At 39.6% G+C, this 27287-nt stretch overlaps 1 protein-coding gene across 2 annotated transcripts in view; it reads right to left on the minus strand.

Annotated features, from left to right (window-relative positions):
• Nucleotides 1–8917: 8917 nt before the first annotated feature.
• LOC121401598 (charged multivesicular body protein 7-like) overlaps nt 8918–27287 on the minus strand; it is a 57016-nt gene continuing 38646 nt past the window's right edge. The window contains exons 1-8 of one of the 2 annotated variants that reach the window (XM_041587063.1): nt 20106–20254; nt 19303–19422; nt 19109–19207; nt 18002–18056; nt 17782–17919; nt 17110–17143; nt 13845–13979; nt 8918–8962 (exon numbers count right to left, since the gene is read on the minus strand). In XM_041587063.1, the coding sequence (XP_041442997.1) occupies nt 13931–13979; nt 17110–17143; nt 17782–17919; nt 18002–18056; nt 19109–19189 (357 nt within the window). In that variant the 5' untranslated portion in view covers nt 19190–19207; nt 19303–19422; nt 20106–20254 and the 3' untranslated portion in view covers nt 8918–8962; nt 13845–13930. Of the gene's footprint in view, nt 8963–13844; nt 13980–17109; nt 17144–17781; nt 17920–18001; nt 18057–19108; nt 19208–19302; nt 19423–20105; nt 20255–27287 lie in introns of those variants that run through there. The other variant, XM_041587062.1, reaches the window with a different exon arrangement.

Below are 27287 nucleotides of genomic sequence, written 5' to 3' on the forward strand. Positions count from 1 at the left end.
TATTTGTAGACCTTTACAGCCCATGATTTCCATATACCAAATGTACTGTATTTACACTGCGGCAGCACAAGTCAAAGGAGAGGTATCATGATCTACTTAACAGACCTGAATGCTACACATTGGTAATACCTGACATACATCACTGTAGCATATTAAAGATGTTCATGTACCTACATTATCACAATATGTGGCCAATATGGGTGGGTGCCAACTGAAACTGAAGTCCAAATTTTATATGGACTTATTTTTATTATTTCGTGAATAACAAGTATGATTATTTACTAACACTATGATCTGCACCTGTGGCCACAAAAAAGCAGCCGCTCAGTGACTATATTGTTCTGCCAGCTACAAGTACAACAATGAAGCAAAAAACTCTATTGGATACGGCCAGGCAAATATTTGTGAATTTGAAAATTGTTTACTGCAGATTTTAAACTTTTGAGATTTTTATTGGTGAGATGATTCTTATAACTGACAACAATATTGCAGTTAATTTATTAAATCATACTAATTCTATATTTATATATTATTTGAATCTTACCTTTACGAAATGGGAAAGCAATAAGAATACATTTCCAATCTTTCGTTAAGTGTTCATTGTAGATGTAGATGTTAGTTTGATTTTTGTTATTTGAGTTTGTTATTTGATTTGTTATTGATTTTCCATAAGGAAGAAAAAAAATATATATGTTATACTATATTATATAATAATATACAAGGAGCCATACATATCCTGTAAATTATATCCTTCTAAATATCAGGTATAAGTGATAGTGATGTCATTTTTGTCAACACAACTCACAAAATTGTGTATATATAATAATAAAATTACCGCTGTTGGAAATTTGAGGATATTAGAGTTACCACTGGTTCCAGAACTGTATAAGCACTTTGGCCTTCGACCTTATAAATGGTTTGAATGATGTTATTGTTGCAATCCAGAGCCTTAGTTGTGTCATGTGTATCAGCGTTTAGTGATGTTATTTCTGTCAACTTACACACACTGTATTATTACTGTACTATATTATTATGATTGAACTAGGGAAGTATCCCTGTTGCAAAATATGAAGATATTAGAACTCACTTCAGAGTTCCATGGCCTGACTCCTCGACTAATTAAATATCCTTATATTTACAAGGCGGTACTTTATGTCACTAAATATACTACTATATATACAACTCTGTTTCTCTTATGTATTATCTTATATATTTTCCTATCCTTCAATATCAGTGTTAGTAATTTTATCTACCTCACTCTGCTGCCTCAGTTGAGCTGGAAATCAAATGACAACTTGGATCCTTTTCCCTGTATACATGTACAGAAAGCTTAAGAGTCCATTATTGACAGCACTATGAAGCACTCAGCTTTGACCTTATCATGGTATTGAATTGATCATTGGCTTTTAAATCAGAGCTTAGTGATTCATTGTTGTACAAGAGCTTAGTGATGTTATTTTCTGTCATGATCTAATAAATAAGTATTCCCTGTGCAAAAATATGAAGATATTGAGAACTCACTTCAGAGTTCCATGGCCTGAATGCCTCGCATAATATACTATCCTTATATTTTACAAGGGGTACTTTATTCACCTAACAAGGGGTACTTGTTTCACTATTATCACCTCTCTCTCTTATTATTTATATATTTCTATCCTTATATATTTTAGTAGTATTTAACATCATACCACACCTTGCCTCTGAATGCATACCTTCAGCTGGCTGGAAATCAAATTGGACCAACTTGGAATCTAGTTCTCACTGTGCTACACTGGACCAGAAGTAGAGGTCCAGTTATGAATCACAATGTCGTATGATGACTTCACAATGGCAACCATTGTGAGGTCATTACATTGTGATGGATCACAATGGTAACCCATGGCAACCATTGCTGATACTCACAATGGTAACCCATGGCACCACATTAGTGATGACCTCACAATGTAACCCTGGCAACCATTGTGATGACCTCACAATGAGTAACCATGGCAACCTTGTGATGACCTCACATGGCTAACCCATGGCAACCATTATGATGACCTCCATGGTAACCCATGGCAACATTGTGTGACCTAACGGTGGTAACCATGCAACATGTGTGACCCTCACAAAAGTCTTAATGTCTTTTTGTTGTTATTTTTTGCAGTTGTTTTGGATGAAAACAGATTATGCCTTTGTGAAAAACACAATATAACCATTAAGGTCCAGAAATATCAGTCTTTCGATGAGGTGTCAAAGATTCTCCTTGTAGGTTACTAGCTTTGCCATGGAAATAGGATCACTGATTTAAGAGATTTCTAGAAATACATATAACACGCTTACTGTATTCTCACGGAATCGTCGCTTTGTACCATTTTAAACCAATGAAAGCGTATACGATAGCATTATCTTTGTTCTAATATAAACTACTGTAGTATTGACTCATGCTCAATGCGAGAACATGGAATTAAGATATATCAACAATTAAGTGATAGATTTTTCTTAGCCAACTACAGGCTAGAACATGAAAACAAAACTTAATGGTTGCCATGGGTATGCTAGGATTCACACTTTTACCAGTCAGAGGCACTGGATGCTGGAGGTGGGTATGACATAGAATTCAGCATATCGATGATGTAAGGGACAAACATCACAGCAGACACTGCGGTAAATGAGAATATATATTTGGGGGTGGATCAGCGATTAGGTAGGAGGCAAGGGTAAAATGATATAGAAGTGTATTAACAAGTCATTGTTGTTAATTTGAAATCAACCCTTTTAGTTTAGCTACTGAAATACCAGCCAGGTGCCAACCCTAGTAAGCCCAGGTGCAAATTTGCCCATTGAGTTCAAATCATTTATAAGTCCAGTGTGGTCGAACGAGGTGCCAGGGACAGTAACGAATCAATGGAAGCCAGCTTGTTTTGCAGTTATACTGTGTAAATATCTAAGGGTCAGTTGGATGTAGACTTCCAGATATCTGAGTTATCTCCCAATTTAACTTCAAGTGAGGGGGGAAGAAACGCTGGAAGCACTTCTGATTTGTTCATATTGATTGTATAGTTGAAGGGAGCTTTCTAGGAGAAATAGTCATTGGCCTAGAGGTTAAATGATCAGCCTTGAGGTGGGATCTCATATTAGAGACACTGGTTTGATTCCCTGTTACAACTCCTTAGACCAGTAACTCAATCTCCTGGTGTCCCGGCTTACTTTGTGCACCTATAATGGCTGCATTGTTGCTGTGAAAAGTGCTTTGAGGCCAACAGGAGAAAATTGCCATATAAATGATTCCCTTGTGTTTCTGTAGCAAGGAGGGTAATGACTCCATTAAGTTGGGCATTACAAAGATCAAATTATCAGCGAATACTCTTGTCTGGATACTGGTCAACCATGATAACAACTTAACCCAATGATGAAGCTTGTTCCATTTTTAATATCAGATGGACTTCATTCTCCTCACATATAGTGGGCAGTTTGCAGCATACACCAATAATCATTTTCTGTAACTTTAGTCCAGGTGAATTCTCTGCCAAGAAGGATTCCACGCCCTCCCCAATTCCATTCTTTTTCATTTATTTTAGTGCATGGCTTTAATTCTGGCTGTACATTAAGATGAACTCCTCTGCCCTTCTATTCCTGTAATAATATAATATCCTCCTCTCCACAATAAAGTAATTACGTCTTCTCTTCTCCTGAATATTCAGTCCACTCGTATCAAGTGGAATCTTTTCAGGTCATCCATTATACAGTTCTATCAGTAAGTGTGCCGAAAACACCAAGAGACCTATTTACTAACATTCAGATTTTTTTTATTTACTAATCATATTTTGTTTCTCTAAATATTTGAGTTTTTAAAATTTCTCTAATACTCTACTGAGATTTATGAAGTGTAAAAACCACAAAAAACTCTGATACAAAACTTCTCCAAGTAAAAGCAGTCCAGGTCCCATAGAAGTGAATGGGAGCTGTGCTGATCCTATTGGACTTTCTTTTTGAGCCATTCACACTTTTACAGGTTTTCCAATATTTTTTGCTATTAATCACCTGAAAAACGAAAAATTGTCTGATTATCGGGGAAAATCAGACATTTTCACAAAATACTGTTGAAAATCGGAACGAAACACAGAAATTCGCCACTAATTCATGGCAGCCGAATTTATTTGCCCATGGCTAGTCATTGGGTCCATTGTCTCCATGTTACACCTCTGTGAATCAACATTGGGACAGAGTTTGCTCAGGTATTTACCTGCTTGTTTGGCACATGGTTAAAAAAAAAATTGCGAAATCGGAAAGTTCACAAAAAAAATCGGGAAATTCGGGTCGTTTTCACTCAATAATCCGTGATATTTGAAGGGTTTCACTAAAAATCGTGAAATCTGAAGGTTTTCACAAAAAAATCGGGAAGATCAGACATTTTCACATAAAATTTTGAAAATCGGAGCGAAACACAGAAATTCTCCACTAAATCAAATTATTCGCCATCACTAGTCATTGGGTCCATTCTCTCATTTTTTACACCTCTGTGTGTCAACATTGGACAGAGTTTGTTCAGATATTTTACCTGCTTGTTTGGCACATGGTTTAAAAAATCTTGTTCTACTGAGTAATTGAATTATTTTTTTTGGAAATTCAAACATACTTTTATTATTACAGATGGGATCCATTAGCTTCATGATGGTAGGGCGCTCGTTTGGTTGACCTTTTAACTAATTTCTGCAATTTCATTTTTTTTAATAAAAGGGATTTGTTTTATTATTTATGCTGCAGATGACCCTGTAACAGCTATGGGCCACAAGTGCATTTCGATATATTTGCAAAAATATACATCTGTATGAAGTTTTGGACCCTAAAAAGATGTTCCTGTATGGCTTACTGTCTTTCAACTTGCCATTGAGTATTGCAGAAAATTAAGTGCATGTTGAGTTAGTTTATTACCTATTATGGGTGAATTTATTTGGTAAAGCGCAAATTCACGGCGAATTTCAATGATTTGAAGCCGGTGAATAAATTCCCAAAATTTGCTAGCAATTAAACCACGCCCAAATTAGCCTATCACTATTTATTTGCAATGTTTGCAGCAATAAGAAGCTGAGCTACATAGGCACACTCATACACATTCATTTTTAACACAAAGATTTAACAATAAAAATATATGAATTCATAACTTTTTGATTTGGGCAAATACTCTTGGCATGATAATTAGAATGAATCTGAACTGATTCCAAACCCTCATTTGTATACTGGAATCTGAACAAACTCCTTAAAAATTGCATAATTTGGAACAAAAATTGTTGTCCCAGTTTTACAGTGCTTTGAAGTCACATTTGGATTCACTGAGGCAGAGCACTAAGTATGATATAGCTCGACCCTTAATAAATCTGCCAATTAGCGTGTATGTAGGAAATATATATTTTATGAATGAAATCTAACAATGGTTAAAAATAAATAAATAAAATTATAAATCTTGTTTTTAATTTTACATCTGCCCATATTTCGGACACCCCTGAAAAATATCAACTTAATTTGGTAAAATGAGAGTATTTTTATCCCTCCTAAAATTAACAAGGCAAATCCATAAGCATGGGTAGACAGGGAAGCCATTGGATAAGAAGGAAACTAGGGTTCAGATTAGCCATTTTAGAGAGGTATTCTAGGGGGTCAAAAATCATTCTCATATTGAGATTTGCAGTTTTTTTCAATTATCTCTTTATAATCTTTATCATCCTATGGCACATTTGCTTCCCCACGATTCCCTTCAGGACATGGAGATCTCAATCTACAGTAGATCTTCAGTTGGTAGCCAGTTGATCGCATGAGCAAAAAACAATAAAAAAATATGCTAAAGCTAGTAGCTAAATGTTTTTTCACTGGCATTATAATAGCACCTTGAAAATGTTATTGCAGTCATATAACCTTATGGAAAAGGATAATAAAAGTAGTGTCAGCTTCAGTAAAGGCTGAGCAGCCATCAGAGAAGAACAGGTCTACAAACACTGGTTGCCACCATCAGTGGCATAACTAGATGTTACTGGCCCCACAGCAAATTTTTTCAGGGCCCCCACAATATCCAGAGGTTGTCCTGTTTTAACAATATATATTGAAAATGCTCATTAAGTAGGGCCTCATGGGGCCCCTAAACCTCTGGGCCCCCCTGCAGCTGCAGGGTCTGCTTCCTCTGTAGTTACGCCCCTATCCACCATCTTGTCTGGGGCCCTGATCATCAATGTTTATATGGTTCAGTATGTCGCTTTTATGTCACAAATTTACTTGCACTCAGCCTCCAGAGAAAAGAAGGATTCTAAAAGCAGCCCACGTGTAATTATAGCACTCACTAGTGATTTCACTGTTAATGTGCAAACACCAACATTTTTATGTAATAATTGCTGTAATATGCTTAAAACCCTACACTTCCCAAAGACAATTATAACAAGCACTTAGCTCCTAATATTTCCATCGTTCTATACTACAATATTCATTGTGATCACACAGTCCTGTATACAACAGTTCTAAAGTATAGCATTGGGATTCCTATTACTGAGGATCATTTTCTTGATTCAGCATATTATTCTCAACAACAGTTGTCCCTGGGACAGTGTTGCCTTAAATCTGTTTCAAATGACAAACCATACATTTGCTACACCAATAAGCAATACAGTTTAATATTAAGTATTTCCATGTCTGTTTAGTAATGAAGATTATTTAATTTGAGAACATTGTTCTTAGAAAAGTAATAAGACAAGCAATAGCCTACGTAACTGAAAATGTGTCAATTTCTTTATTTTTGGTGTAAATATGGAGTGAAATTAATCTTTGGAATAATTAAGATTGAAACCAAGACTGTTGCATTGCTTTTCTCAAATGATTTCAAATTGTGTAGTAAAGTAAAAAAAATAAGAAGGGAAACTGAGGCAACGTTTTTGGCAAGTGGTACAAAATGTTTATACTTTATCCCAGATATCACATCACCCCCTTCCAGGGCCGTTCCTGCCATGAGCAGAGGCAATCCGTGGGCTGCTGCCGCCTGAGCACCTTGCCTCGGGCAGCAGTGACTGGCCAGTTACAAAGGGCGGCAAAAAGCCGCCTCCTGTAAGTTTAAGAGCCAAATTTCCGTTTTTTAAACCGGAAATTTAGCTCTGCTAGTGCAGAAAGTGCAGTATGCGCTCGTTGCACTAGTGATGCCGCCCCTTTTGGCCCGCTCCGACGCTAAACTTTTAAGCACGGAACGGGAGAGGGGCGGCATCGGGGTTGCTGCCTAAGTGGCAGCAGCCCAAAGATTGCCCCTGCCACCTTTACAAGTGTCCCACAGCATGACAGCCACTTGGAAGGTAGTAGGCACAAGGAACAGATGCTACTCCGTGGAGTATATTTTTTTCATTAGAACCCACTATTTTCAAAGTCCTTCAACAGATAAAGCTGTACTCTAGGCATCTCAAACTCTGGAGCCCATAGAAAAGCTGAAAGGATCTCAGGAAGGGGTCCCATAACTTAGGGTTCCTTGCCTGGACATCCAAATCCCTCCCATCCATCTAAACCATACGCCATTATGGAAATACATGTGGAGGGTGATGAACAGGAATCAGTTCTCACCTGCAACTGCAGGATAGAATATGCAAGATGCACGACAGTTCACACAGGTGTATCCAGCCACAACTGCGGTCCAGTAGTGTGTGTAAGCACAATAAATTGCTTCCTAGCAGCTGCTAGAGGTAGTAAGCACCCCCGGATCAGGGACAGTGCAGACACATCTGTCTCCAGGAAACTTCTCTACAAAACGGCGGCAGTGATGAACATCTGGACCCGTCTTCCCCCAAGTGCTTCAAAGTGCTTCTCGCACCCAAAGAATGGAGACGCGGAAGTCTCGCACAACTGGGCTGATTGACACAGGCGCTGGCCAACGAGGGTACTCCAGAACGAACCTCGCAGATCGAACCCACAGCCAAATAATTTAGAGCAAAAAAATGCAGGGCTGTCTTCTCCTATTCGGTCCAGCAGCCTGCCATGAGGATTTAAAGAAACAGTACACACAGCAGCTCAGCCTTCAGAAAAATCATTAACCCATGCCTTTGGGCACCAAAATGTAATGTTTTTTTGGGCTATTTTAGATCCAAAGGGTTAATGTCTGCCAGCTATGGGAATAGAGCATGTGTACATTAGACTCTAACACACCAGGCTGGAGCCTGAGATGTAGAGCAACAGGAGGTTCTTGCAACAAAAATATAACAGATTATTTGTCCAAGACAAATGGTCCACTGGTTTTGCACATAGCTTAACACCTGGATAGATACACCCTCAGGATCTCAGATTTGTAGCTGGCCTCATTCACAGGGTCCCTGCCCCTGGACTTTACTCTCTAGAGGTACTGGTCCCTCTAGGACAGAATGGCTTTACTGGGCCTTGTTGCACCCAGGCTCCCTGGAAATATCCAGCTGGGTCAAACACCAGACGCCAAAGAGGAAAATCCACCCCTTCTCTCTAACTATAAATTTGCTAGTGTAACCCTATGGAATTTTGCTCAATAGCCGTGCCACCACCTAGTGGGATCCAGGGATACACCTACCTACGGTGGACCCCACTAAGAAACAAATAATACACACCAATGTAGTAAAACAGATACATTTCTGTAATTTGGATCCTTATACCTTAAGTCTACTAGAAAATCATGTAAACATTAAATAAACCCAATAGGCTGGTTTTGCCTCTGATAAGGATTAATTATATCTTAGTTAGGATCAAATACAAGGTACTGTTCTATTAATACAGAGAAAGAGGAAATCTTTTTTTTAAAAAAATTTTGGATTATTTGGATAAAAAGGAGTCTATGGGAGATGTGCTTTCTGGATAACAGTTCTCCAGACAATGGGTCGCATACACGTGTGTGTGTGTGTGTGTGTATATGTATTTGGAATGTAATAATTAAAAATCTGCCCTACCTGATCCAGCGCCCACCGTCCAGCATAATTTGTTTGCTAGTTCTGCTTTGTACCTGTGAAATATAAGTGTGTAAGTACGAGGTGTTACATTCTGTCAGTGTAGTCATATATTCTGAGAATAAGCAGAGCACCATAACGTGTTCTAAGAGAAATACAGCAGAACCCCCATTTTACATTTTTCAGGGGACCAGAAAAAGTGGTGTAAAATCCAGGAAAATGTGGTGGGACCACAAAACAACAATGTAAAATTAGGGGAAACTGAAAATCAGTTACTATATCAGTAACTGGTGTGAGGAACAATTTGTGTGATTTAATGATATGGAAATGCATCAGTTTTGCAGACTCTCAATTATTTATTATTTCCTGGGAAATGTTATGTCTTATCCTACAGATATCTATTGGATATTGGTTTCTCACAATTAAAAAAAGAAACTTTTGCAAAATAACAATTAGAGCCATAAAGATGATCAACCATGCAGAATGTCATTTGCTTTATTGGAATCCAACTGTCAGGAAGTTCAGAAAAATAACGGGCTGTGCAATATGGTTTGGGCACTTCTCTACTGGTGTAGAATTTACCTGAGCCTAAACAGGAAAATAAACAAGTCTTAGGGGTTATTTATCAAAGTCCAAAGTTATCTCAATATTTTCTGCTATAAAGTCCAATCAAATCCGCTTGGGTTTTTTAGGCTTATTTATTATTCGATTTTCCAGAAAATTAGCTTTGCGGGTAAAAATTAGATTTTTTTAGGTTTTTTTCATCCGATTTTCACTTATTTCGCTGGTTTTTTTCCGGAATTTCCACTCGAAAATTCAGTGAACTTGCTGGTATTGCACAAAACCCAGCGCACATCAAAAATCATTGGAACTTCTCCCATTGATTTTTATGCAACCCTCGGCAGGTCTGAGATGTCGGATTTTCAGATTCAGACTTTTTGTGTTTAATAAATTCAAAAAAATTTGTGATTTTTTAAAAGTGATTTTATAACAAAAAAATCATGAATTGTTCGTGATTTTTGCATTCAGAGTTTAGTAAATAACCCCCTTAGTGTAACAAACAAATCTTAGTATAAAAAGGCTACAGGACTATATAAATGCAGGGGAGATGTGTATATTTGTCTCTCCTCTGTGTAGTTTCTGTGCAAGGGGGGAGGAGTCCCCACCTCTGTGAGCTGACAGGAAGGAAGTGCTACACAGGACAGGGTTGTTAGTTTGGCGGGTTTCCAGCCAAATTGGGCTACTAATTTAAAGCCCAGGCAGGTTTTAAAAGTACAAACTAGCCAAGGTACAGATTTGGGCTACTTTTTGGGCCTTTGGCTAGTTTGTACAGCCAAAGTTTTTTGTTATCCGCCCCTAATGTACCAGGCCTGCATCTCCCAGTGCATGTTGGTTAATGTAGTTTTTGTTTAACAATTTGCTGACAGCCAAGTTTAATGTAAGACTACAATACCCAGCATGCAAAGGGACGGACTTGTGTAGAAGTCTGGAGTAGATTTTGGGCTCTGTACCCCAGTCTCCCATCCCTCTCACATTATCTTGTGACTTTTCTCAATTTCAGACAATTTTAGGGCAAAAATCTGCTGGCCACCAAAATGTCAATAGGTTGATCTGTTTTACCAACATTTATTGAAATTGTATATGAATTAGGGCCTCATGGGTTCCCTATACCTCCTGGGTCCCCCTCTGTAGTTACGGCCCTAGTGACGGGCGAATCTGTCCTATTTTACTTCATGGAAAAATTTGCAAATCAGTAAAAATTTGAAAAAGGTGTATTTATATATATATATATATATATATATATATGTATGTATTTTTTTTTTAGATTTTTCCACTGCACATATTGTGCTATTTTTGGGCTACTTTTGAAGTGACTCTTGGCTAGTTTTCTGCTGGTTTTGTAGCTGATTTTGGCTGGTTTTGGAAATTAGACCTGACAACCATGGTGCTGACTCACCACCTGTCCGTTATTCCCTGGGACAGATAGACAGGCAGGTTTGTTAAAGTGATCTAGTTCTTTCTTGCTCACACTTGACAACAAATACTAGTGCTCACCACATCCACAAGTCTTTCTAAGATGAAGTCCACCTTTGTGTAAGAAAACAGAGGAACGCAGAATCTTCGGTGGGCTAGATAAACCTGCCTTTGAGGAGAAACCCTTATAGGAACAGTAATACCAAAGAAATGAAAAGAAAATTTATGTACTTACCGTTAAATTCTTTTCTCTCCAAAAAAATGGAAGTGTTGTAAAGTAATAAAAATATAATGCACTGTAGCCCTGCACTGGTAAAACTGGTGTGTTGCTTCAGAAACACTACTATAGTTAATATAAACAAGCTGCTGTGTAGCAATGGTAGAAATAGAAAAAAAGACTATATGGCACAGGTTAAATAGTGGATAACAGATAACACCATTATGTTCTACAGAGCTTATCTGCTGTGTAACCTGAGCCTTTTCTCTTTTGAATGGCTGCCCCATTGCTACACAGCAGTTTATTTATATAAACAATAGTAGTGTTTCTGAAGCAAACACACCAGTTTTACCAGTCCAGGGCAACACTGCATTATATTTTATTACTTTAAAACACTTTTCTTTTTTGATGTTGCTGTTCCTTTAAAGGAGAACTAAACCCCCCTCATCAAAAGTCCCCATCCACAGCCATCAAATGAGCCCCCTCTCTTCTCCATCCCCGCAGAGTCTATTTCAATAAACAGTGCTTCTCATAGTAAAGCTGACCTATACAAGCAGAAATGTGCAGTGGAGCGAACAGGCGCCATCTTCAGATAATAATGATACAGATAATTACTACATGGCAGCACAGAAACCTGTGCAATTAGCATCAGAATTTAATAATCAGCCCTGTAGCATCAGCTTATATTACAGATCATTTTCTGCTGGATAATTAGTGATGACCCCTAAGCTTAGCTTCTCAACAGCTGCTCAGAGCCCACTGAGCATGTGAGTGTCACAGACACTTTCCAAGATGGTGACCCCCTGTGACAAGTTTGAAGTCCTGGATCATTACTGCTATTGACAAGCTGAAACTTAAGGCTGGTGCAATAAGTTCAGTATATAAAATGTGAATTTTTTAGCCACTAGGGTTTAGTTGGCTAACGACTATCACCTGACTATAGCTGGAAGGGGTGGGGGCCACAACATGGGGCTGGCCACTGCTCCTGTATAAACTATAATAAACAATGGAAAGTTGTGCTCACCTGAAAGTTGTGTGTAGGACTGGCCAGACCAGGGATGACTTGGCCAGCTTAAATATATTTTAATATATGGACAAACAATCCCTATTTTGTTTAAAGGGGAAGGCATTTTTAGTAGCTTAAGGCACAAAATGTCTCAATGTCCTTAATATATTGATAATGTGATGAGTGCAGAGGATCTCTTTTATTTGTCTGTATGGATTGTGTGCTCAGAGCCTCATTGCACCCGGTGGTGAGCACAACTTTCCCTTGTTTGTTATAGTCTAAATAACATAAACCTTTTGTCTCCAACTTCAGAGTAGCCAAAACATTTTTGATATTACTTTGTGTGAAATGGATCCCATATTTTATTTGTTGCCCCGGGATAGAGTCCCCAGCAACTAACACAATCAATGCATTGTAAAGGATTCCACTCCAGCATGGTGGAACGCTATTTGGGAGAGGACATGGAGCCAGGGCCGCCATTAAAAATCATGGGAAAATTTCAGGGCCTGCTGGGGCCCATCCACCCTGGCCCACAAGTGCCATCCCAGATCCCGCCCACTCCACAGGACAGTTAAAAGACCACACAGACATCAGCGCTAAAAAAGGTAACCCCTCCCCCCACAAACACAAGTTATAAAAAGCTATTGATGAACAGGGCCCCATATTAGTTAAAAAAAAACTGTGGTGCCAGGGCCCCCAATAAAAGTTTTTTGTTTTTTTAAAAAAAAAAAAATTAGGTGGTCAGGGCCCCCTACAAGTTAAAAAAAATAATAGGGGACCAGGGCCCCCTATGAGTTGAAAAAAACATTGGCGCCAGTGCCCCCCTTATAAGTAAAAAAAATTATGGCCCCAGAGAATATTTTTTTAAAAAACTTTGGTGGCAGGGGCCTACAGATTATTAAAATAATACATTGGTGTTCCATAGAATTGAACTCGTGGCTTCAGAACTTCAACTTCGACTCCTTTAGTGACTTTGGGTCTTTTCCCCGCTTCAGGACTTACATTTCAGCTGTTTTCGTGACTTTTCTTTCATTGTCACATGGTGGGACGGACTTAAATCCAGAATCCAGGTCTATAACCTTTTAAAACTGGAATAGTCCAACTCATCCCCTAATAATGCTTCTAAGCCTGCCAATCCAGTGCTAGAACAAACACGGCAACTTACCCAGCATGCTCGCTCCTGCCAAATGAAATCTGACCCCAGATTGGCTTTAGGTGTCTCTGCGTAGCCAATAGGAAAAACCCTGCTCACTAAGAGGATGATCTTTAAAGTATGTTATGGCCAAGTCTAAGCAACTGTTCTATTAGTCTTCTTTTTTTTTATAGTTTTTTTTAATTATTTGCCTTCTTCTTTTTCCAGATTTCAAATGGGTGTCAGTGACCCATCTAGACAACAAATGTTCTGTATGGCTACACATTTGTTGTTGTTGCTACTTTTTATTACTCACCTTTCTATTCAGGCCTCTCCTATTCATATTCCAGTCTCTTACTGAAATCAATCTCTGGTTGCTAGGATAATTTGGACCCTAGCAACCAGATTGCTGAAATTGCAAACTGGAGAGCTGCTGAATAAAAAGCTAAACAACTCAAAAACCACAAATAATGAAAAATGAAAACCAATTGCAAATTGTCTCAGAATATCACTCTCTACATCATACTAAAAGTTAACTCAAAAGTGAACAACCCCTTTAAAGTTTATGGATATTTTCTCTCATTTGACCAAATATATTGAAAGAACTACCTTGGGTAGGATGACTTCAGCCGTTGCCCTTTATCACAGGATCTCCATTTCCCCTTTACTTCCTTTTCTTATGCCTCTTCTAATACTCATGAACTAACAGTTCCACTTTGGCAATGTTCTGCATGATTTCTACTTCTGCAATTAAGAAACAATAAAGGAATTCAGTGATCTTTGCTATTTATACCAGTAATGATCAACTCTGCAGTCCAGCCTCACAGATGTTGTTGAACTACAAGCCTCCGGACAGCAGTGCTAGTTACAGATCAGCAGCTTATAGTATATGTACATTTATTTACATTTTAGACCCAAAGTGACCCCCCCGTAGATCTGGAAGCCCGAGGCAATTGCTCTGAATCAATCCATGAAGCTGTGGGGCAGGGACATAGGATTTCCAGGTAAATTCCCAGCGCCTGTCACATTTAGCAGAGCCGGCGTGTAATCTCACATTGCTGGCAGCTCTCCAAACATTCTGAGAAATTATATGAGGAAAGGGAAAGCATCACCATCGCTTAGAGTTTCCTATTTATCCGCTACATGGGCTTATTCAATACATGACCCTCCCCTTTCTCTAAATCCAAGTCCTGTAAAATTCCCCTTAATTACAAAGTACTATTTGTATACAGTATGTCTTCCAGAAAAAACAATATGGTATTCATTAAAGGGCCATAAACATACTTTACTGTATATTTGTGTTACATAGGACAGAGCTGCTGTACTCTTTGTGATGTACAACAGGGAGCATCTCTCTTACATACTGTACTTATTACTTACTATAAAATATGATAAATCAATGGCCATATATATTTATAAAGCACCACAGTAGAAACAACTCCTCCTTATACTATAATGTTATTTTGGGAGTGGAAAATATTTACTTTAGTTATTAAATAGTGCCCAGATTGAGCCAGGGAAGGGTTAATAGGTGACCAAAAGCGTTTGGGTTAGTGACGGCACAACAGAGCAGTGATGGAAACACTTAAGTTCTGCCCAGGCCAATAATTTGTTTACAAATGATTATTTTCAAACCTAGGTGCCACCTTGCATAAATACAGTTGCAGACAACAACTAATCAGTTATTTGTTTTCATTTATCAACTTGTAGGTGACTATATAAAACTGCTGGCTGCCATAGTAACATGTTATATCTGCTCTTTGTGTTGGGTCAGACTGTGCTGCATGTGCAAATGTTTGGCTTCTTCCATAGAATGTTCTGTGCTACTGCATAACATTAGTCATTACACACTCACATTCCCCAGTCACATGATACACATGCCTAATTAATACACTGCTTCCTCATTGGGCTGCCGACACCTTCCCACCCTGCCTCTATTCTCTGCCCACACTCACCTTACCGGCTGCCTTACTGAACCACGCACAGATTTGGCCCCCGACAAACCCCTCCCCCCACAACCACTTTTCTAAATAGGTATGGTACCGGGGTTAAAGTGAACATATTCACATTTCATGTAGCTGGCACTTAAAGGGTAACTATTGCGAAAATGAAAATGGAATACAAGCTTCATCATACTGAAATAAGAAACTTTCTAAATACATTCAATTAAATATTCCGTACTGTTTCTGAAATAATCAAGTTTATCTTCACTATTTCTCTCTCAGCATCTTTTTCTCTCCATTCTCTCTTCATGCAGCAGTTGGGTGTCAGATATTCATTGACAGTTAGATCCAATATATCTTATAGGGGGGTTCCTTTTGCCTAGAAGATGTATTAGAGTTCACTCTATTAAAATCACCAGACATCATGTCTCTCTACATGCAGGATTTGTGCAAAAGGCAGTTATTTTGTTAGATTTTGTTTGTACTGGAATCAGTTATTTGAGTGAGCTCTAAGCTTATTTCATTATGATGAAGCTAATATAACATTTTCATTTTTGCAATAGTTACCCTTTAAAGGGATTCTATCATGATTTTTATGGTGCAGTTTTTATTTATAAATTACACAGTTTACACTGGAAATAATTCACTCTACAATAAAAATTTAATTCCTGAACCAGCAAGTGTATTTTTTTAATTTATACTATTGGTGTTTAGGCGCCATCTCAGGTCATTTTGCCTGGTCATGTGCTTTCAGAAAGAGCCAGCACTTTAGGATGGAACTGCTTTCTGGCAGGCTGTTGTTTCTCCTACTCAATGTAATTAAAGGAGTTACAGTGGGACCTGGATTTTACTATTGAGTGCTGTTCTTAGTTCTACTAGGCAGCTGTTATCTGGTTACCTTCCCATTGTTGTGATGGACTGCTGGGGTTGGGGGAAGAGAAGGGGGGGATATCACTCCAACTTGCAGCACAGCAGTAAAGAGTGACTAAAGTTTATCAGAGCACAAGACACATGACTAGGGGCACCTGGGAAACTGACAATATGTCTAGCTCATGACAGATTTCAAAATTAAATATAAAAAAATCCATTTGCTCTTTTGAAAGATGAATTTCCGTGCAGAAGTGTGAGCAGCACTATGAAATAATTTGTTTTGAAAAAATATTTTCCCATGACAGTATCCCTTAACGGTTAACATGAGGCTGGCACAGTGAAAGCATATGCATGTGAATGTGCTCTGCAAGCAGTAAGTGGGACTGACTACCAGCAATCAATGAGTAATAATGACTGACAAGCTCAGTTTTGTAATGTTACAGCTATGAGAAGGGGAACTACAGGGAATTTCTTGCTTTTAGATGTCATTGAGATGTATTTGTTCTCTGGACAAAACTAAAGATATAGACAAAAATAAATATTAAGGCATTAATCTGTGATACTGGAAATATACAATTCCTGACTGATGGCTTGAGACCATATACATTTACTTGATATGTAGAAGACAAGGGGTTTGCTGTGCAGGACACAATGGATGGTTTTGATTGGTTGAGTTATTGCTTATGTGGTCATAGTGGAGCATGATGCCAACATTAACAGGAGAAATTAATAAATATATATATGTATATATATATGTATAAAAACATCCCTGGGGGTGCCAAATAAGTGCTGTGATTTGCTATTGGTACCCCCTATGTGGGCTGGCAGCCTAAATGAGGCTCTGTTTGGCAGTACCCCTGATTTTATGCAAGTATCTGTCCTCTCAAGTCTTATAGAGGGGTCTGGGGTGTCATAAATGATCATAAAGGTCATAAGAAATTACTCTGTTGGTTCATTAGAGTCATAGTGGTTCCTCAGCATAGGTCCTGTGAGTAGGGCACAAGCAGCCATAAAAGTCTACCTTTTGGTATTGTCACTGTAGCATTGGCTCTGGAACAGACCTCAAGAATGATCCATCTGCTGGAGAATGAGCAGCTGAGGATAGACAACATACAGTAGTAGTTTAGCCTTTTATCTAGTTAGTCCTGGTATAAATGCGACAGACATTGGGGATCCCTCCTCTAAACTGAGATACAGACCAGAGATAAGTCCTATTGTATAAATGGGATATACACCGGGGATCCCTCCTATAAACTGAGATACAGACCAGAGATAAGTCCTATTGTATAAATGGGATATACACCAGGGATCCCTCCTATAAACTGAGATACAGACCAGAGATAAGTCCTATTGTATAAATGGGATATACACCGGTGATCCCTCCTATAAACTGAGATACAGACCAGAGATAAGTCCTATTGTATAAATGGGATATATACCAGGGATCCCTCCTATAAACTGAGATACAGACCAGAAAAAAGCCATATTGTATAAATGGGATATACACCGGGAATCTAAGATATATAAACTAAGATACAGACCAAAGTCCTGTAGTATAAATGGGAAATACACCGGGGGTTCACCCTACAAACTAAGATACAGAAGAGCCATACTATATAAAGAGCAGGGGAAACCTATCATGTATAACTAGAGGCAGGGCTGTATATTATGAAGTACAGAGTGTGGTGTATATTTTGCAACAGGTTTAGCAATATTAAGTGCTGCAGACTCACCCTGGTCCATCTTCCATTCTGTAGGGCGCTGGGGAGAAATGATCACTGGGCCTGAAGGAACATCAGGAAGGTCAATAATCATCTCTTCATTTTGGAGAATTTCATTGAGTTCTCTCTCCAAATCATCAGAGTCAACATCTGAAACAAGAAGCAGTAGAGTAGGAGTGAAATCCTTAGCAGACAGAGATAAAGATACATCAAATAAAAGTACATATCTTACCTGCGTCGGTGACTGAGGACAGTGTCTGACTGAGGTCATCCTGGAGATCACAATACTGTAACAGCCACAAGAAGGAAATGATTGGTCAGAGACAAAGAAGGCATGCTGGGAATAGGGTTGCCACCTCACCCTTTTAAAAGATATGGGGGCAAATTCACTAAGATGCGAAGTTGCGCCAGGCGCAACTTCGCCGCACTTCGCCAGGCGTAGTTTCGCCAGGGCTCTGCAAATTCACTAAAATCTGAAGTTGCGCACAGGGGTAGCGTAAGGTTGCGAAGTTGCGCTAGCGTTGATTCGCTATATAAAGCGAAGTTGCGCTAGTGAAGGCTAATTTGCATACGGCGCGAAATTCAAATTTCAATGGAGGAACACGTATCTGCACTACAAATGCCTAGAAAACCTTCAAATCAGCAAATAAAAATTTTATTTTGCCCTACACATGTGCCCACTGTCTAGGTAAGTTGCCATGAGTCAGGAAATGTAGGGGGGAGGAAGGGGAGCCCCAAAAAATTTTCGATCTTTTTCAGCCTATCACCCATCATGTAGAAAGCACGCCAGCGTTTTTTGGGACTTAAAAAAAAAAATTGACTTTTTTTTAAACAATCCATATCTACTCTATTGCGCTTCGCCAGGTCTGAGATGGCGAAGGAAGTCTAGCGTAAAAGGTAGCGTTCACTACACTGCGCAAGTTAGTGAATTTGCGTAGTTTCGTCGCTAGCGAAGATTCGCCTGGCGTAAGGTTGCGAAGTAACACTAACGAAACTACGACAGCGCTCGTTAGTGAATTTGCGCAGTAGCGAAAATGCCAAACGCTAGCGAATTAACGCTAGCGTTCGGTGCTTCGCGCCTTAGTGAATTTGCCCCATGGAATCCACAGCGTGCATGGCTAATTAGCAATTTATTTAGAGGCATGATGCATGGCTGCACATAAAATCAGTTCAGTCTGCAGCATGAATCTAAATGAATTGCTAATTAGCCATGCAGGTTGTGGGTTCCATATGTTTTAAAGAGGTGAGGTGGCAATCCTAGCTGGGAGGTATTACAGTATAATGATGTCTTCATACAAAAGGCACAGACAATTCCCCTTTTAGCCTTAGCCATTATTACCTCTTGAATCTGATCCACAATACTTTCTGCCTTCTCCAAAGTGACATCTTTTAGGGCCTGTTTAAGAGCAGAGACTCCCATCTGGTACGCAGAGACAACCTAAGGCCGTAAACATATCGCTATCATTAGCCCAGTTTGTTAATACAAGTCACTTCTTGTGGGTTTCTTGCTCTTTCAGTGCTAAATGCCATCACCTTGCGGTCTGTTTTGGCAGCCGATATCCTCTCCAAGATTCCCTGTATGTTGTCCTGCTTGTTCTGCAGCTCCGTAATGCGACGCTCCACTAGCTTTCTCTTCTGCAAACAACGCAGAGCCTGGGAATAATATTAAGGGCAGACAAACAAGCACCCATTTAATGAAATAGAATTACTAGCAGATCTTGTAACCAACCATTGTCAGCAGCAGGACATTAGTTGTACTTCCAGGTTTGACAACCATGTAAGCAAACGAAGCACAACAAGATGCAAAGGTGGAGAGACTAGAGGCAGATCTTAAAGGATAAGTAAACCTCAAAAGTAAGTGAATTTAAAATGTGTTATGAGTGCTATTCTAAGAACTTTTGCAGTGTATATTCATTATTTATTTTATTTTTCATTCCAAGATTTTAAAGGATACATGTACTGTTATTATGAATGAATTTTGTTACAACAGCGACTGATGTTCTTTTGGTTATTAAAGATATGATAAAGGTTTCTAATTTCTTAACCAGAAGAACATCAGAGCAGCCTCCTTCTTTCTCCTGACAACTTCCTTGACTACTTGGTGGTCAGACTGGTCAGAAAATGACCAGCAGGCGGCGCTGTTGTAACAAAATTCATTGATAACAGTATATGTATCCTTTAACATCTTGGAATGAAAAAAAAAATAATGAATGTACATTGCAAAAGTGCTTACAGCACCCTCATCAATTTTACATTCACTTATTTTTAAGGTTTACTTATTGAGCAGGCTGAAAAGGACAGAAGAAACAGAGGGATATAAAGTCTGATCTGCTCACCTGCTTCTTGTTTCCTGCCCGATTATAGGTTCTGGCTTCCTCCGTCAGCCTGCAGAGCAAAGAGACGGCTGCTCTAATAGTCAGAGCTTCACATAACAGTCTATGTTGTCAGTCCCTATGTCTGTATCATTTGGAAGAAGGGGACAGGACATGATAGAAAGTGGCAGGTGAGAGGCCAAATGCAACTCTAAAATAACCAGTGTCTAAACCAATGGAAGATCTTAGTTACCCACCAGTAGTAACTGTACTAAAATGCCAGATTTCTCCCTGTATCAGGTTTATATGTATCATCTTTATATGTATCATCTTTCTTTTTATATTGAGCCTGTATTAGTATGCCAGTTCTTCTCCTTGTATTATTAAAGGGGTTGTTCACGTTTGAATTAACTTTTAGTATGATGTAGAGAGTGGTATTCTGAGACAATTTGCAAATGGTTTTGATTTTTTATTATTTTTGTTATTTAGCTTTTTATTCAGCTGCTCTCTGGTTTGCACTTTTACAAATTACCCTGGCAACCATGCATTGATTTGAAAAGAGACTGCAATATGAATAAAAGAGACCTGAATAGAAAGAGGAGTAATAAAAAGCACTATGACAGTACATTTTTAGCCCCACAGAGCATTTGTTTTTAGATGGGGGTCAGTGACCCCCATTTGAAAGCTGAAAAGAGACAGAGAAGAAGGCAAATAATTCAAAAACTATAAAGAAGAAAAAATAAAGGCCAATGGAAAATTTTCTTAGAATTAGCCATTCTAATTAGCCATTCTATAACATACTTTACAGTGCTACGCAATATGTTGGCGCTATATAAATACATGTTAATAATAATAATACTTAACTTGAAGGTGAACCTACCCCTTTAGTGAACTAGAATACCAGCCCTTTTTTCATTTATTTCCTTGTATTAGAATTCCAACACTTCTGAATGTGCCTGAATTATAGTGCCCATTCTCCTCAATGTATTCTGCCGGTATTATAGGGTCACTTGTCGTGCCTGTATTAGAGCACCAGCACTGTGTATTCTGATTGCATTAGGGTGTCTTTCTGTATTTTACAGGAAGCAGCTATGGATGCTTAGAAGTATATATATATATGTCACAATATAGAGGTTAGGAAATGCACACAAGCAGAATAACTGCTATTTTAAGCTTTTATTGTGCGTCCACACAACCTGTTTTTGGGCATCAAGGGCCCTTATTCAAGTGTGTGAAAAAAAGGCCCTTGATGCCCCAAAACATGTTGCGTGGACACACAATATATACTTAAAAAAACAGGATTTTTGATACTCACCGTTAAATCTGTTTCTCTGTAGTCGATAGGGGGACACAGGGACCTTAGGGGTTAAACTCCATCCTCCAGGAGGCAGGACACTTATGAAAATCATTCAGGGGGCGTGTCTGGATAGCCAGCTTAACCCCACACACTTACTTATTCCATCAGAGTTGCGCCATGCCCAGGAAGCTCCGACTGCTCTCGTCAAATGAGCTCGTATATTCAGGGGTGGAACCTTCCCTTTGGATAAGTAGGCTTGCCGTATTGTCTCTTTGATCCATCTTGCCAGTGTTGCTTTAGAAGCTGCCTGGCTTTTTTTAGGGCCCGCTGGTAGTATAAACAAAGATGTAGAATGCCGAAATGGTTTTGAGAGTTCCACATACCAACAAAGTGCTCTGACGACATCTAATTTGTGTAGTCTGCGCTCTTTGTCGTTCTTGGGATCAGGGCATAAGGTTGGCACTACTATTTCTTGATTGATGTGAAATTGAGATACCACCTTTGGTAGGAAGGAGGGTAGTGTTCTGAGTACGGCTTTGTCCTTGTGGAAAATGATGTACGGTTCTTCAGAAGACAGAGCGCTGAGTTCTGATACTCGTCTGGTTGAGGATATTGTCATCAGGAAAAGCACTTTCTTAGTCAGAAGTGATTCCGAAATGGATCCCATTGGTTTAAACGGTGGATCAAGAAGCGCTTCGAGTACTAGGTTTAAGTCCCACCCTGGGACTGGGGATCGGAACGGAGGTTTTAGATGTTGTACTCCCTGCAGAAATGTCCGTATGGATTCATCTAGTGCCAGTCTTGTCTGAAGAAGTACAGATAAGGCTGATATCTGTACTTTAAGAAAGCTGAGCTTGGGGGCGGAGTTTGCCTAGCAACGTTAATGGACGCATAAGAGAAGAGCTCCGTGCACGAGGGAGCTACAGATCCTATGGGGGCGAATCTAAGCTGCCCATTGCGGGCTATTACTCTGGCAGAGTGATCCCTCCAAGTCATGGGCCAGAAGAGAAATCAAAAAAAAAAGAACAAAAAGCTGTCTCCACTTATTTTATATACTATCGCTTGTTTGCAAGAAAGAGGGGTGGCAACCTGATTACCAGAAGTTGGAGATCTATACCGATCTATCGCCAGCAACTTTACTAAAGAGGAAGGCCTTTGCTGAAACTACGTCTCTGCTACGCCAACACAATATTCCGTACAGATGGGGTTATCCGGTAAAGTTGATAGTGCAAAGGAATGGAGTGCCCACTACGCTGTCAACAGCTGACGATGCGCGGAAAGCGCTCATCAGATGGAACATCATGTCGCCGGAGCAAGACACAGAGCCTACAGCACTACGTAGGCCTCCCCTACAGCAGCATAAAGTGAGGAAGGATTGGTCGAAAGCTTAAAGTTGCCCACAATCCAGCTGCATAACAGAGATATTGAATCTTGTTGCCCCTTTGAGGAAGCTAAAAGTACAGGACAGTAAGGTAACCCAGAAACTCCCCTGTCCACAATGAGATATTGTATCTCCGGAGCCCCCATTGACTCCACATTAGCTGAGTAGTCACACCGTGGTATCTACCACACGTTACCACATGCGTTTTTCGCAGTTCTTTTGTTTAATGTTCTATGTTTTGTTGATAACAATGTTTTATTATACTGTTTTTTCTACCATACCTCAGTGGTATCATACAATTGCAGGGTCCTATGTCTTACTTAATCAGCGTAATATTGTATTGCGAGCAAGCTATGTCGAATTTGTTGCAGTGTCGCATTATATTTTAGGGGTATCCCAACGGGTAAAGCAACTGGTCAATTTGTTGTGATGACACGTTTTTACTCTCTGAATACTAGAGGATTGAATTCCCCCCATAAAAGGAATCAAGCCCTTAGAGATGCTTTTCAGGCCAAGGCTGATATACTTTTCTACCAGGAAACACATTTCTGTGTCAAGAACCTGCCACGGTTTTCAGATAGGCATTATCCACATAGCTACCACTCATACTCACAAAACAAAACCAAGGGAGTGTCCATCTTGATATCCTCCCGTGTGTCATGGCAACTATTGAAGTCTGTTGTAGATCCCGCAGGCAGGTATATCCTCCTCATATGTATGATTCACAATGTTAAATATACCCTGATAAATATGTATGTCCCAAATGACAATCAAAGTAGATTCCTGACGCAAACTTTTACCAAACTGCTTAATGATATACAGGGGAAATGCATAATAGCTGGGGATTTTAATCTCACCCTAAACCCACATATTGATGTTCAAAGAGCAGATGGTAGGGGGGTTACGAACAAATCTCGGCTAGCCCAGGCCTCCAAATTTAGAACACTTTTGCACAACTTTGCCTTAATAGACGTATGGAGAGCTAAATACCCCTCAGCGAAAGACTTCACATACTATTCCCCTAGATTCCAAACACACACTAGGATTGACATGTTCCTCACCGACTTGCAATCCACCACACAAGTCGTTAATCCTTGGATTGGTCTACGAACATGGTCAGACCATGCCCCAATCGGTATGGAGCTCCCCCTAGATAGAATAGCTGACAAACTTCCCTGGAAACTGAACAATACATTGTTACAGAATGAGGAAACCAGGGGATATATTGAGCAGAGGATATTACAATTTTTCAGGGAAAACAATCCTAGAGACACTAACTGGCAAAACAATTGGTTAGCGCACAAAGCTGTTTTGCGAGGTGAATTAATAGCCAAGGCAAAACAACTTAGAAGGCAAAGGGAATCGGAACAGAAGATGCTAGAATCTCAGTTAGCAGACCTAGAAAGGGACCTGATACAGCACTTCCACGCGAATACAGTCAAACAAATAGAGGCTACACGTACTAAATTAAATACGATCTTGGCTGCTAAAACGGCGTACAGAGTACATGTATGAAACAACTTTTTTACACTAAGGGAAACAAGGCTTATTGGCGAACTTATTAAGACAAAGTCAAGCTCAAACCCGCATACAACACTTACAGGACGCTCATACAAAAATAACTGACCCTAAACAAATAGCAAACAAATTTGCGCTTTATTATACAAAGTTATACAATTTAGGCTCTGACCCGGCAAACTCTAGACCACTTCCAGAACAAATTGACGCATATTTGAACACTTTGGACCTCCCTTCACCAACCCCGCAACAATTGGAATCCCTTCGCAAACCCATTCAGCTTGAAGATTAATCTGTGCAATCTGTGATTAAAGAACTGAAACTTGGTAAATCTCCAGGCCCTGACGGCTTCACAAACCAATATTACAAACTATACCTTGACATATTATCCCCACATTTACTTAAATTATTTCAGGACATCATGGACACAGGTCTGATTAATCCTGAATTTCTACATGCTCATGTAGTTACCATCCCTAAACCAGGCAAATCCCACGACCAGTGTCAAAACTACAGACCCATCACTTTGCTTAATACTGACCTCAAAATTTACGCTAAGTTGCTAGCTCAACGGCTTAATTTAATACTTATCAAAAACGATCAAGTGGGATTCATACTAACCAGGCAAGGGGCTGATAGCTCAAGACGATTTCAGAATATTTTACACTTACTCAAAAGCACTGAAACACCAGCTCTATTGCTTTCCCTGGACGCAGAGAAGGCGTTTGACAGGGTAAATTGGGAATATATGAAAGCTACATTGGCCAAATTCCAGATTGGACCAACTTTCTTAAAAGCTGTCTCTCCACTATACTCAAATCCCACAGCTAAAGTTTGTACCAAGGGAGCCCTGTCAGACGCCTTCGAGCTTACTAATGGGACTAGGCAAGGGTGCCCTCTGTCGCCTTTTATCTTTGCCTTAATGGTTGAACCTTTAGCCCACAGTATTAGGGACAATCAGGATATAAAGGGCATCCCCACGCCTGTTGGGCAACAGAAAATTGGTTTGTTCGCAGACGATATTCTCCTGGCTGTTACGAATCCCTTGACCTCTCTACCTAATATTCTCAGAGAACTTGACAGGTTTCAAGTAGTATCATGGTATAAAATCAACACCGCAAAAACGCAGGCTTTACCCATTAACATACCTAGGCGGGTTCTGGAAGGAATTGCACACTACCACGCCTTTGAGTGGCGTGATTCCTATATCACCTATTTGGGAATCAAGCTACCCAGAGACCCGGCCATGATATTTAAATTGAATCATTCTCCTTTGATAAAACTCGTTGAATTAGAATGTAACAGATGGCGAAAAGAAACAATTTCTTGGTATGGGCGTGTAATGGCTATAAAAATGAACCTTTTACCACGCATTTTATATGTATTTAGAATGTTGCAGATCCGGCTCCCTACTAAATATTTGGCGACTATACAGAGAACTATGAATAGATTCATATGGCAGCAAAAACCCCCGAGAATGGCCTTCTCGACTACTCAATATTCCAGATCTTCAGGAGGAATGGGTATACCCAATGTCAAAGCCTATTATATTGCCACTATTTTGGAATCAGTTGTCCGTTTGCATGCGGAAAGGGGCTGCAGAGCATGGGTGGATATGGAAGCTCAAATGATGGGGGATAACTCTAAAATTCATCTTTTCTGGATGCCCAAACATTCCAGACCACCAGTGGACAGCCTTTTACCCACCACTAAACTGTCCATCAATATCTGGGATACTGTGCACACAAAGCTTAAGTTTAGTACCTTTCCTTCCCCTTTACTGCCTCTGAAAGCACTGAAATATTTCATCCCACAGATAAACCTTAACAGCTGGGCTACTGCTGGGATTTCCCAACTAGGACACCTCTACCAGCTCTCAAAACTACGTCGGTTTGAGGATCTGATGCAGACCTATGGTTTACAACCACATCAAATCTATACTTATGGGCAAATCACGCATTTTCTGCGCACCACTGCTGTGGATTACAAAACATTGCGCACTCAGTCATGGATGGAGTGCCTCTGTGGTAAATTCTGGAACGGTAAATCGATATTGTCGGATTGTTATAAAATGCAAATAACACGTGAGGAATCTCAAAAACTTCTATATATGGATAAATGGGAACAGGAGCTTCAACTGCAGTTCTCCCCAGCTCAATGGTCCGCCTGTATCAATAGTCCTAAAGGCGCTACCCACTGCACTAACCACCTGGAATCTCACATTAAAGTGGTTGGTAGATGGTACCTAACACCCTCCAGGATTGCAAAGATTTCTCCAAATTATCCAAACATGTGCTGGAGACAATGTGGACAGCCAGGTACAATGCTTCACATGTGGTGGCAGTGTGTAAAAGTTACAGTTTTTTGGACAGAGCTTTTCGATTTAATAAAGGAGATATTCCACAGGGAAATACCCCAACTGCCCCAGATAGCACTACTCCAAATCTACCCAGTACAAATTTCAAAAGCTGAGAGGAGCCTTCTATTTCAGATACTCAATGCAGCACTAACTCTTATAGCGAGTACTTGGAAGACACCAACTACTCCTTCTGTACAGCAGTTGATCAAACGGATTGAATCTAGGAAATATATGGAATTTTTGATGGAAACCGACCCGGAAAAGAATCTTTGAATCATACAGACATGGGAACCGTGGACTTCTTATCAGAGTTCCGTATCCACCTAGTCTGTCTAGCCCATTTTTACAGTCGAGAAGGCCATCTCGCATCCTCTGGGGGCCATACATAAGTGTTAAGCTAGTCTTTTCTAATTGCTTGTTCAATGTGTTCCTTAGATGCCAGACGAATCAGGGTGGTACTATCATTGTATACTGCTGCATGGGTACCTGTATTATGTACTTGCTCATTATACCTTGCAAATGTCATTGTATGCCACTACTTGCTCTTTCTGTTTGTTTTTATGCCAATAAAAGCAGTATTGAATTAAAAAAAAAAAGAAAGCTGAGCTTGAGATTTAGTTGGAGACTCCTCTGAATATAAGACAGAATCCT

Source organism: Xenopus laevis, chromosome 3L, assembly GCF_017654675.1.
Source record: "Xenopus laevis strain J_2021 chromosome 3L, Xenopus_laevis_v10.1, whole genome shotgun sequence".
Classification (NCBI taxonomy): Eukaryota; Metazoa; Chordata; class Amphibia; order Anura; family Pipidae; genus Xenopus; species Xenopus laevis.